The sequence below is a fragment of the Candoia aspera genome, chromosome 7, assembly GCF_035149785.1.
Source record: "Candoia aspera isolate rCanAsp1 chromosome 7, rCanAsp1.hap2, whole genome shotgun sequence".
NCBI lineage: Eukaryota > Metazoa > Chordata > Lepidosauria > Squamata > Boidae > Candoia > Candoia aspera.
Genome location: NC_086159.1, coordinates 5887420 through 5900051, shown reverse-complemented (window position 1 = coordinate 5900051; position 12632 = coordinate 5887420). Strand labels below are relative to the sequence as shown.

The following is a 12632-nucleotide window of genomic DNA, read 5'->3' as shown; positions in this document are numbered from 1 at the left end:
AAGAAAGCATTTGAAATTTTATTCGTTATACAGTCATAAAGTGACAGCAGAAACTGGAAAAAAGATGTACTGTAACCTGATAGAATACAGAATACACTCAATTCAGGAAAGATCAAATACATCAGAGGGCACAAGCCACTGAGAAACATCAAGCAGATATATTTTTAAGATAAAATGCTATGATTCAAAACTGCAAAGAGCTTAACAACCATCATTTCAAATGTGTGGCATCATCAAAAAGAGTTCTTTATGAAAAATATATGCCAATTTGGGAGCTAAAGATAATAGAACATTAGAGGGTGTAATGGAAAGATTATTTCCTCTTTACCTGTGGCCTTATATTGCTAGCAGACCATTGACAGGTCCCATTTCCCCCGTATTGGATCAGTGTTTAAGATGAGGTTGTTTAGTTTTTTTCATCTAGGCTTAAAATATTCAGCTCTAAAGATTGCAAGAATAAGGATTCCCAGATTAAGGTCCTCAGTTATTTGGCAACACGGAAAGAGGTATTTTCCAAATAGTGGAGCTCAAATCCTCCATGGGCAGCAACTAAACAGGATTTTATGCTGCAGTTCATTTTACCAGTCTCAGTTTTGAGCAACACGTCTCCCCGATTCCAGTGTTCTCTGGTGGGGCTGATCTTGGCTTCTGGTCCTTCAGGGAGACCGATGCTGCACCATTGGATCCTCAGCCCATGCAGGGAAGGATCTGGCCAGCTTCTCGGAGACCTTGTCCTCAATGGGCCACCCCCAGGTTTTGAAGAAAGGGCCCAGATTTCTCTTGACTTCCTGAGAGAAAGTTTCTGCCCACAGGTTCATCTTGGATTTGTTGACACTTGGGATGTTGCTCATGGTTTGATATTTGGCTAAAATGCGGATGTAAGGCTCCCACCCAAAGGCTTCCTGCAGCTGAAGGAAAAAACAGTAAGTGTACAGGTATATGATATATATCTCAGGTATTACATTATTTTACATTATGTAACCTTATAATGTCTAGATCACAGGCCACAAGTACAAAACCAGAAACATCACAAGCACATCCTTTTTACAACTTCAACCAACTGCAGGAATTGACCTCAACTCATAGGATTTTTCCCCCTTTTTGAAGAAGATTCCCCTCCCCTACCCCTGCTCTAGTAACAGTGTAGTATAGTATAGTATAGTATAGTATAGTATAGTATAGTATAGTATAGTATAGTAACAGTGTAGTATAGTGTGGTGACAGTGTAGTAACAGTGTAGTGACAGTGTAGTATGGTGTAGTATGGTGTAGTAACAGTGACCTCCCATTAACATCTTACTCTCTTACCTGCAAATATGGTTCCAATGCAGTGAACATTTCGAAGTCCTTCAGCTTAGCTCCATTTTTAATGTACTTCTCAATCTTTCCCTTTCTTGCATTCGGCAGAAGCTCTGGATGGGCTATTTCTCTAGAGATGCTCAGCACGGTCTCATTGACATAAACAGACCAGAGGTTGCAGGTGGCGTCCGTGGTATGGGGTGGGAAATTCCACCCACTTTTCTGCTGGTTGTGACCCAATTCGTGGATTGGGCCCCAGGTTCCTTTGGCATAGAAAGCCTGCACATCTATAATCTCAGGCAATGCCCCCACATTACTCATGACTGGGTACCCAGAGTGCATCCAACCTAAGGAAAGAGTTGGGATGGATACAGTTAGGTAGATCCCTCATCATAGATGAAAACTTAGAGATTGGATGGGCAAACTCTAGCCCCAGAACTAATTGATATGGCCTTCGGTCTAATTTCAAAAATCCTCTGCCAGAAATCACTTCAAAGTTCTGAAAGTGGTTATCTATCCGTTCCCGGCCGTCATAGACATCCACATAATCTGAGTCCTTCAACAAAATGATGAGCGTTGTGCCATCATGCCATAAGCTCCTCTTTCTGTACATACACAGTTTCTCTTTAAGACAATCTCAGAAAGAGAAGAAAGAGAGGAAGAAAGAAAAAGTGATAGAACTTTTGGCTTGCTGCTATCTTACCAAATATCCCCCTACTCCACCCCTGCCGATAAATTACTTCTGGGGAATATGTCCCTTGGCAAAAAGAGGCTGCCAAAGCAACTTACTTGGAACATATAATCTAGATTTTTCTGTAATTTATTTAATCTATTCGTAGTTCACCTTGCCTTCAGAAAAACCCAAGACAAGTCTCACGCATGCAAAATCACACATATACCGCATAATAAAATAAACACTCCCAACACTCAACAGATAGACTGTATTTATACAAGGTATTAACACCAAACTCCTGCAAAAGGGAGTAAGCCTGGCAAGATTTTACTAAAGCCAGCCCTTTCTAAACAGGAAAAATGGTCACACCACAGCAATGCTAGGTCAGGCTCAGTAGCTACTTCGATGAGAGGCTAATGGGAAATCCTGGGTCGTAGGTTAGCCTGAAAAGTTAGGTAAATATTTTGGAAGAAAGCCACAGCAAACCACTTTGGTACTGTTGCCAAGAACACAAGATGTAGCACGTGTCTGCCTGACCCCATCCATACATTGATACGTTGGCTAGAGGTTTAATTTCTTTTGATATTGTATGGGTTTTCTTCCTATAATCTTTTTTTTTTCATTTGTTTAGTTTTGATTTGATGTACACTGCCCAGAGTCAAGATGACCCAAGTTGGGCAGCTACAAAATTCTTCTAAATAAATCCAAGAATAAATAAATGATCTTAATGATGGGTGAATGTATCTTGGGGAGAAAATGAAATCCTTTGTTTGCCGTGTCCTGAACTGTATTAGGTTTGAAAGGTGAACAAGAGCCCATGGAACTGGACTAGACAATATTGTTTCAGCCCTGGAGTGAAATTCTTCCTCAAATCAGTCCTGGTTAAATGGCATTAATATTTGGGGCACTCTTCCATGGCAGGAACCTGTGTGAGTCATAGACTGTAGAGATCTGGAGCTGGAAACATTCATGAAACCACAATTCCCTCCTGGACTCTTTGACAAGAACATGATGGGGAAACAGTCCAAAGGTAATGTAAGTATGCAATCCAAACATATGCCTTAGTACAGAGGTTCCCAATGTCCTTAGTATCTCAGTAATTTTTTCACGGTGTCCTCAGTGGTTCCCAAATCGTGTGCTGTGGCAACCCACAGGGGGACTGCAAGGTATTTTACTAAATTTTAATAAATGGTCCTAATGGTGCCATTTATTAAGTAGTAAAATATCCCATCGTGCCCCTGTGAGTTGGCTGCGGTGCCCTGGGGAAATGTGTAAATTGCAGCATTAGTACAATTGTTAAAACACATTTTAGCTTGCAAACCAATAATATTTTATTGATTTCCTCTACAGAGTATGATGTGAACTAGTTTATACTTGCCTGCTGATATCTGAACATCTGTCACAATTCTCTCTGGTCTGGGGAAAGGGAAAGGGATGGATGCTAACTTGGCAATGGCCCTCATCATCTGGTCCCAGGTCTTGAGCAGGAACTCAATCTTGTCATTTTTCCGCACAGCATCTGAGGGCAGGGTAAGGATGATATTCTCAGTTTCAAGTTCCGCCCAGGGAGCAGGATAGAGGCTGACGGTCTCACGCCAATCCTGCTTGCTGGTTTCACCTAAAGAAACATTTAAAAAGAGAACACCTGGGTATAGTATTTTCTTAAACCAAAGATTGGTGGGAGGAATTAAAATGCTTTCCTATTCAACACATGTTAAGTGGTGGGCCCAATGGTACATTCTAAGAAAAGGCAAAGAGGTACAGAAACTTAACCCTCACTCTGCATTGGCTTTATTTAGCAAATCTCTGCTATATTTATCCTTCTGGGAAAAGCTCTTTATTTTTGGCATGGAGAAAGCAATAGTTTAGGATTGTGAGGAACCACATAAATAAGCTTTCCAAGACATCCAGATGAATTTATTTCACTATTCCAAATCCTTCATTTCACAGCACTGAATTTTCTTAAAACACAGAGTGCATAAGGAAATAAAATAATAATAATTAAGCCTCTAAGGCAGGGTTTCCCAACCAGGGTTCCATGGGACCCACGAGAGGTCACTAGAGGTTCCCTGGGAGATCATGATTTATTAAAAAAATTATTTCAGAGTTGGGCAACTTCACATTAAAGAGTTATGTTTCACTCTTTATTTTTAGTTTAAGAATACTGTTCATGTATATATACAGGCCTACTCATAAAACAAATATAAAAATTTTGTGACTTCTGACCTATATTTGAGCCTGAATGTGCAGGGGTTCCCTGAGGCCTGAAAACGATTTCACGGGTTCCTCCAGGGTGAAAAGGTTGAAAAACCCTGCTCTAAGGCCTTGCATAATATATTCTGTAGTCTCCTGATTTAAGTATGAGCCTTTCTTGACGCCACCATCATTTCAGGATGATATTTACACAGAAGACCTGCAGTGCTGCAGCTTATTTCTTGTAAATACTTAGTTCATAATATTCCTCTGAAATACTGAAGAGTATCCTATTTTTTCTGCTAGGTTTCTAAATAGAGGTGGACTCCTGACAGTTTGCTAGCTCCAGTGCTTCTGGAGTCAAATACATTCAGAGAAAACCAGCAAAGAAGAAAAGTTTCAAACTTCATAAATTGAGGAAGGTTGTGTTACCGTGCTTGAAATAAGGCGCCCTGGTGGCCCCTTCTATGGTGACTGAGATGTAGCCCAGTGAGGACTTTTTTGGCACAATGACATACAGGAGGCCACCCCACAAACTGGAGATCTCCATCTTCTCACTCTGCACCTGAAACCGCCTTGTTGCTACTGGAGGACGTTCCCATTTTCCAAGAGCCATTAAATTATCTGTGTGGCAGCCCATCTGTACCTGTGAAACACAACCTCTGTTAAAACCAACAAATTACAATAAAGAGAAATGGCTTAATGGTAACATTAAATGATGTGGAGTGTGTTTCAAGCTTCTGACACGCATGGAAATCTCACTCTGACTCTGTTTAGAAGTAGTATATAAATTATAAACTATATATAAATTATATAGTTATGCTCTATAAATAATGGTCATAATTCAATACTATTATAGTAATTCTAAATACTACATTACTATATTATATACACTATATCAATACCAATACTGTACTACTATACTATATTACATTAATACTAAAACTATATATAATATAAATTATAAATTATGTATAAGGTGTGTTTGCATGGTATAAATCTAATGAATAAATAATAGTCTCCTTTTTTTCTTGCATTTTGTGTGCACATCAGTATTTGGGGACCTCCAGCTACATCTCTGAAACGAAAAACGTTAGGAAAGAGTTTAAATGCTTTTAGGATGGAGCTTATTATTTAAGGCCTGTGGAAGGACCACCTGCCTGAGCAGGTGAGAAGCACCTGTGCTCCTCCTTGGCCCGCCCCCGTCGTCAGGACGACCCAGCTGCCAATCAAACAGCAGTGGCCAATCAAACAGCAGCATTGGCAGGAGGCAGAGGCAAAACAAGATGGCTGCCTGGAGCTCTGCTGCCACAGGCCTCGTGAGGAAGAGGCTGAATAAACCGAGCCACAGCCCGGGAGTCAAATAAAGAGGCAAACTAAGACAGGCAGCCCTGATGAGAGGAGGCAGTGGGAAGGGAGGCAGCAGCAGCTGAGGACACTGGGGAGAGAGAGGCATTTTTCCTTCCCTCAGAGCTGCGTGAGGGAAGAATTTCCCTCAGGTGGAGCCAAGATTGGGAGGAGGCAAAGAATCCGAAGCCCCGCCAAGCAACGGTGAAGCAAAAGCCAAAATTTGAACAAAGTAGGAAGCAGAAACTAAAAAATGATGAAATCTTTTTGGACAGATCGAACTCTGTCCAAAAGGGAGCATAGCTCTACAGAGAGTGACACTCGAGGGATTAAGACAACAGAAACAGAGAAGTCAGCAATAAACAAATATATTGGAGATAACGAAGAGAAATACATGAAAACATAGTGAAATTGGACTTTAAAGATGTAGTGGCGATAAAGAGCCTGTAGAAAATAGTTAAAATAGAAAATCAGCATTGGAAATTGATTTTTAATAACATAGAAAATTAGACAGCATTGGTCGTTGAAAATTTGTTGTTGGTTTTAGTAAAGATCAACGCTGTCAGGCGAACCTGAGATGAACTGGGAAGTGCTGCGTTGCTGAAGATCTACTAACTTGAGTGTGGTCCATGGCATCTCCAGAGAGGAGCTGCAGGTTCAAGTGTGATCTGAAGACCACAAAGAGGACCTTTTCTACCCTTCACAGAAGGCCCCTGGGGAAGGCTGAAAAGACACAGGAAGGCCAGGTTCTAGCAGTCGCAGAGAGAGTCAGTGCCAGCTTGCACTTTTAGCCCCCTAGTTATCTCTAAGTACAAAACAGGTAGAGGATTTAGCAAGAGAGTGGTATACATATACAGGTAGTCCTCGCTTAACGACCACACTTGGGACCAGAATTTCAGCTGCTAAGAGAAGCAGTCATTAAGTGAATCCAACCCAATTTTACAACCTTTCTTGTGGCAGTTGTTAAGTGAATCACCACAGGCATTAAGCAAACAATGGAGTCATTAAACAAATCACACAGTTCCCCATTGATTTTGTTTGCCAGAAGCTGGCCGGGAAGGTTGAAAATGGTGATCGTGTGACCATGGGATGCTGCAACGGTCATAAATGTGAACCAGTTGCCAAGCACCCAAATTGTGATCACGTGACCATGGGGCTGCTGCAATGGTCATAAGTGTGAGGACCAGTCGTAAGTCAGTTTTTCAGCACTGTCATAAGTCGAAACCATCACTGAACAAACGGTTGTTAAGTGAGGACTACCTGTATGTTAAGCTTACACTATAACTTGCAAACTGTTCTCTCTGTGGTGTGCCTGTGTGGGTACTCACATTACTCACCAAAACTGCGCACGTGGTAAAAAGTCGAGTGTACATAAAATTGACTTCTCCCAAAATAGTAATAACACATTTAGATGTCACCAGACTCCAGGCTTGCAAGGAGTCCTACACAAGCTTGCCAACTCAGTAGGCCTTGGCTTAACTACAGCAGAGAGGATCACCTGGTGCTGCCATGGCACGGACTGAGCTGGTGCTCCTGGGGAGGCTCCTTTTGCCCAGGGCAGCAGGCAGATCATGGAGTGTAATGTAAGATGTACTAACATTACCTGCAATTTTGCACTGAGGGTGGAGGGTGGGAATAATAAAGTGACCGTTTTTGCGGGGGGAGCATACATGCCAGTGCTTCTCCAAGCTTCATCTCCTAAAAACAAAAGTATTAAATCTTTCAGAGGGTCATGTTCATATACATAAGATTATTGAAAATGTCTGGATTCTTGGGATTTGATGCTAGCAGTTGTGTCAAGGACACACTCAACACTCTTTCTGTCATCAGGATTAAAGAATGCCTTCATCTCCTCAATCAACTATACCTGCAAAATGGCATCTCTAAGTTGGTCGTTTGGATCTTCTTGTAGATTTAGCCTACGTTTTATCCTTCAAGTGAACGACTTTTCTCAGTTAACTTAGATGCTTGTAGTCCACATGAACATAGCCTAGTGTTGGAAGATTTGAAACTGTACATTTATTTATTTAAAAGATTTATATGGCCACCCATCTTAAGCAACTCTGCTTAATGACAAGGAAAGTCCTGCACACATAGGTCATTACTCTGAAATAACGACCACTCGATTCAGAATGAAGAACAACATTTCTTACCTGGGTTGCTTCCATTTACTTGAATGGTTTGAGGAGGTGCTGTAGGATAAGGGTTTGAATTATGTGGGCTCAGGCTGGGTACTACGGCTTGAAACTCTGGTAGAACATTGTAGAGCACAGAAGCTATTTGAAGTAAGATGGCTTGGTCTGAATTGGCTTGGATTGGGTTGTGTGCACTGACCTCAGGAATCCCTTTAATTTGAATCAACTCTAGAATGTCATCACGAACTGAAGAGAAAGGACGGGAGTTCATAGCTGGGATCTCAAGGAATATTGTAGCATCTTGTAGCAGCTTTCGGAGCCACAAGGAATATGGTGGTTGTAGAATCTGCTTGTTCCGAACGTGTTCCATGAACTGAAAGAGTGCTTTCCGGAAGTGATAAGTGGAAGCCACTTCGCTGGCCTCTCCCACAGGACAGCTGTTCTCAGGGATTTCAATAGACTTTCCAGCAATCCCAATTCCAAACTTCTTCAGGATCTTATTTCCTGGATATTCTGCAATAGCACTGGAGTTAGGATTCTCATAACTCCAATACCAAGCTTGACCCCCAATCAGGAGTCCTCCTCCTTCGGAGACAAACTCATGGATGCTTGCCATCTCTTTGGCATTGTAGGCCGTACAACAGTATACGCCTAGGTCTTCCTTTAAGTCGGTTAGCTCACAGGGGATCATTGCTTGATTTAACGTGGAGTAAAGTTCCTGTAAGTTGTCTCCGATACCCACCTTTCTTTCCTTTCCAGCAGAAAGCCAACTGATGGCATTGAGGAGGAAACTTTTCATTGACGGCACATTAAAGAAGCCTTCATGAGAGGCAACCATAATGCGTCCTCTACCGTAGTATGCAGCTGCCAAGAAGGAGTCATAGGTACCGCTTATGCCGACTGGAAATGCCAATGTTCCATGGATTAGCAATGGAGATGGAACCATTGTCTCCTGGGGGTGATCACCCTTTATATTGAATTTCTCCACTCCTTTCAGAAGAGTCAGTATATCCCTTTCAATGTCTAATCCATGTCTTTTAAAAAAAACACAACAGAGTTCATTTATAATATTTATAATTATTTATGAATTTATAATTTATAATGGGTAAGCTAGTCTTCAGATGATGGACTGGGATCCCTATATTGGACCAACAGAATTTCCTCGGCGGAATTGGGTGGAAGACTTATGGATCTTCCATAAAACCAGAATAATCTGCCCTCTTAACAAGCTACCTGCTGTTGTTTTATTAACGCAATTTCTATCTCATTTGTAGAGTGAGTTTGTCATTTCTGACAGGGAAGAAATATAAATTTTGCTTTAACTTTGAATATGTTTTATTCAGGTAGAATTTAAAGAATCTGTACAAATGATTCCAGAATAAATGCAGTCCTCATATGTGATACTGACAGAGTCTTTATGATTTGAGAGATACTGATTTTATCGTAAAGTCCACTATCCTTGCTTCTAAAGGACAAGGAGAAAATACAAGAATTAAAATGTCATCCTTAATCCCCTTGTTAATTGTTATTAAATTATATATACAACAGTTCCTTCCTACTCTCCCAGTCTTAGCTGGAGGATTATGGCCATTAATTACTGCAGTTACACAGCCTCTTCCATGGGCTCAGCTTCGTTCTACAAGCTTTCCCTGATTATGTGAGCCCTGATTTACCACATCCAAGATTGCAGAAAGAAGTACAATAATGGCAGCCGCCATTCTGCATCCACAAAAGTGGAGGTTGCGCGTGTACAAGTTAGCAGCCACCACGTTTGCACAAGCACGTGGCGTACAATCCAACATGCACAAAAATGATCTTTGGAATGAGGCATTTGTTTAACCTGGGGCTACCCATTTTGCACTACCATAAAACTTTGGGGCAAGGGTCACAAAAAGCCAACTGTTACATATAGGATTAATAACCATAGAAAAAAGGGTGGAGTAATACTTACTGAGTGATGAGGGGAATCCTGGGAACTTTTTCATGGACAGAGAAGACCCCATTTTCTCCCACACTGGCAGTGAAATATACTCCAGCCACACTGGTCACCAGGTTTCCAGGAAATTGAACCAGGACTACCTCCTTCTTATGTTGAGATGACCAGTACCAGGCCTGGCCACCAATGAGCAGCCCGCCGCCTCTCTTTACAAACTGCACAAGCTCATCAGCCTGCACGTCGTCATAGGCATCTCTGCAGAAGACCCCTGGGGAGTCCCCAACCGTTGCATCTGGAGAAACTTTAACACCACCATCAAGGAGCAATTTGGAGAGAGCACCCAGGCTTCTGTGGACCCCGATGGGTGCCGTTGGGGAAGGCTTGAGCCACTCCAGAGCATTTTTAATGAATGGCAAGAACTGGGGAAGCTGTAGCATTGCTTCATGCGCAGCAACCACCATCCGGCCTTTCCCATACTGGGCTGAGGCAATGAGAACTTGCCCATTCGAACTCACAAGCACTGGGAAGGCTTGGTCTCCTGTGAGCAAAAGCTCACAAGGATTGAAACTTCCTGTGACATTGATGGACTGAATGCCTCTTACCAAGGAATCATAAGAATCTTGGGAATCCATTAGAATGTTGTGCTGATGGATCTGCAAAAAAAAGTGTAAATTTCTCTGTATTTTATGTTGCATATAATCCTGCAAGACATATAGTAGATGGAAACATGCATAAAACCAGTCAGATATCTATCTGGTGTCAGGTGATGGGGTATGATTTCTTCTCATTATATTGCTGGACGTTATTGTATCGCTTTATCATTTTCTATAATATTGGCTGGGTTCAGTTTCCAACAGAGAATTTTGTTCAAATGGATGGATGTTACCTTGGAGCCCCTTAGAATGGTTTTTGAGAAATCAGGGAGGATCAGTGTTTGGAGGAGGCAAATGTTGTTTCTATCTTGAAAAAAACAGAAGGGTGAAGACCCAGGTAATTATAGATTAGTCTGATTGTCATTGATACCAGGAAAAACTCTGGAACAGATTATTAAGAGATGGTTTGTGAGCATTTAGAAAAGAATGCAGTGCTCTGCAGGAGTTAGTATGGTTTATCCAAACACAAGCCAGGCCAAGCCAACATGACCATTTTTTGACGGAGCGACCATTCTTAGCGACCGCAGGAGCGGAGGTACTCGGTACTTTGTCCTCACTTAAGTACTAAATGAAGTCTTTTATGGAGTTCTTGGTGCTCTGTGAATTTGGTTGTTTGTTTGCAGATGTGTCATTACCCAGCTAGCATTTTAGATCAAGCCAAATCCAAAAATGCCAGGGAATTCCTGGAAGCTTGGCATTCAGACAATTCAGCCATCAATAGGCATACAGAGATAAACCACATTTACATTCCATTCAAAAGAGACAATTAAAAAAAAATAGGGAAACAAGGAAGACGAGAACACACCCCCTCCAGCAACCAGCCCTGAGATAAACAGGGGTGAAGACCAGACAAACCATCAGGCAGAAAACAATGCCCCAGTCAAGGCACTACCAAGGAGGAAACCACACCCCAGCAACACTGGCAGGGGCAGCTACTGTATATAAGCAAACAGCAAGCCCCACCCTCCCTCGCACTGGTGATACTACCTGGTTGGGTCATGGAACGTCTGCAAACAACCAACCAAGCTTAGAGAGCACCAAGGATTCCAACCCTGAATTACATACAGTATATGCTAGGCTCTGTGGTGTTCAGTGTATTCAAAAATGATTCGGATTAGAAAATACGATTATTAAATTTGCAGATGACACAATCTTGGAGAAATATGAAACACTTGGAAGAAAGTACCAAGTACCTAGAATATCTTGACAAACTGGAATAATGGACAGAAAACAGCCAGATTAATTTCTGCAGGGACCAATGAAAAGTCTTACAAAGTATGAGTATAAAATGGGGAAAAAACACATAAGAAAAGGATCTGGATGTCATGGTAGATCACAATGTGAGCCAACATTTTCATGCAGCTTCAAAAAAGGCAAATGCAATCTTAGGCTGCATCAGCAAAGGTAAATAAGGATGGTAGAACTTGATAACGGTGTGGTTGTGATAGAAGAGAGATGAGCACAGGGGACAGTAAATCTTTTCCTCATGTATATATTTTTTGCCAGCTCAAAGGTGAGTGGATGTCATTAACTCAGCTGTGGGGATGAGCACAGCATATGACCAAAGGAAATCAGTGTAGGATAGAACAGACATAATTCTTTCCAGGATGCAGACATTTAATGCTCAGCCTCCCCTTGAGCTCTTGACGGATTTGCATCCTTTACTTGTGGTAGAGCAATATTACCCTTTGAAAATTTCCATTTTCAAAAAAGGGAATTCCTGTTTTTCCTTGCTGCCAAGCTAGCCTCTCTGCTGGCTTCCCACTTCTCTGCTGCTGCTGCAAATTTCAACATTGCGCATGATAGCATAACCCACTCAGAAATTATTTCCCATAACTTTGCTTCTTTTACTTTTCTTTCAGGTAATTTCCCTCCTGTCTCCATCCATTACTCTGGATAATGGGGGCTGCTTCCTCATCCATTAGTCTGCAGAAAATTGTCACCTTTGTCTTGGAGTAAGGCTGAAGGGCATTCCAATCTTCATTGAAAGGTGAGTAAAAAAACAGAAGAACAATCTCTTTTTCCTTGAACCCCCTCCACACTTAACGAACTGTGCATTAAAACCAAGCTACAGATTGAACTGCATAAATATTTCCAAGGAGTTCCAAATAAGAGTATGCTGGATACCATATTACTGCATTCATAAGAAATTTCAGTTGTTTGACTGACATTTCCCCTGCATGATATTTTCAAGTCACATCTCAAAACGTGACTCCTTATAACATTGAGAGACAACTGTATTAACTCTTAAAATTACTTCCTAAAAAGATTGGAATCTGGTTGTTTTCCAGGTTGTTTCTAGCTAGCTTGCATTTCTGAAAAAGCAAGTCGGCCTAAGATTTAAAGTTCGTGAGGAACGTCTCCAGATGATGGAGCTGCCATATTTGGAGCCAGAGT

General features: G+C 41.6%; 1 protein-coding gene across 1 annotated transcript; it reads right to left on the bottom strand.

Moving 5' to 3' along the window:
• Positions 1–12241, bottom strand: LOC134500728 (TRPM8 channel-associated factor homolog). The gene is made up of 9 exons (XM_063308095.1): positions 12179–12241; positions 11429–11481; positions 9598–10235; positions 7665–8680; positions 7115–7209; positions 4597–4810; positions 3350–3589; positions 1308–1645; positions 1–908 (listed from the first exon to the last, which is right to left on the bottom strand). Exons 3-9 carry the CDS (start codon positions 10212–10214, stop codon positions 657–659), a joined length of 2772 nt encoding a protein of 923 aa, XP_063164165.1. The 5' UTR covers positions 10215–10235; positions 11429–11481; positions 12179–12241; the 3' UTR covers positions 1–656.
• Between the last annotated feature and the right edge of the window lie 391 nt (positions 12242–12632).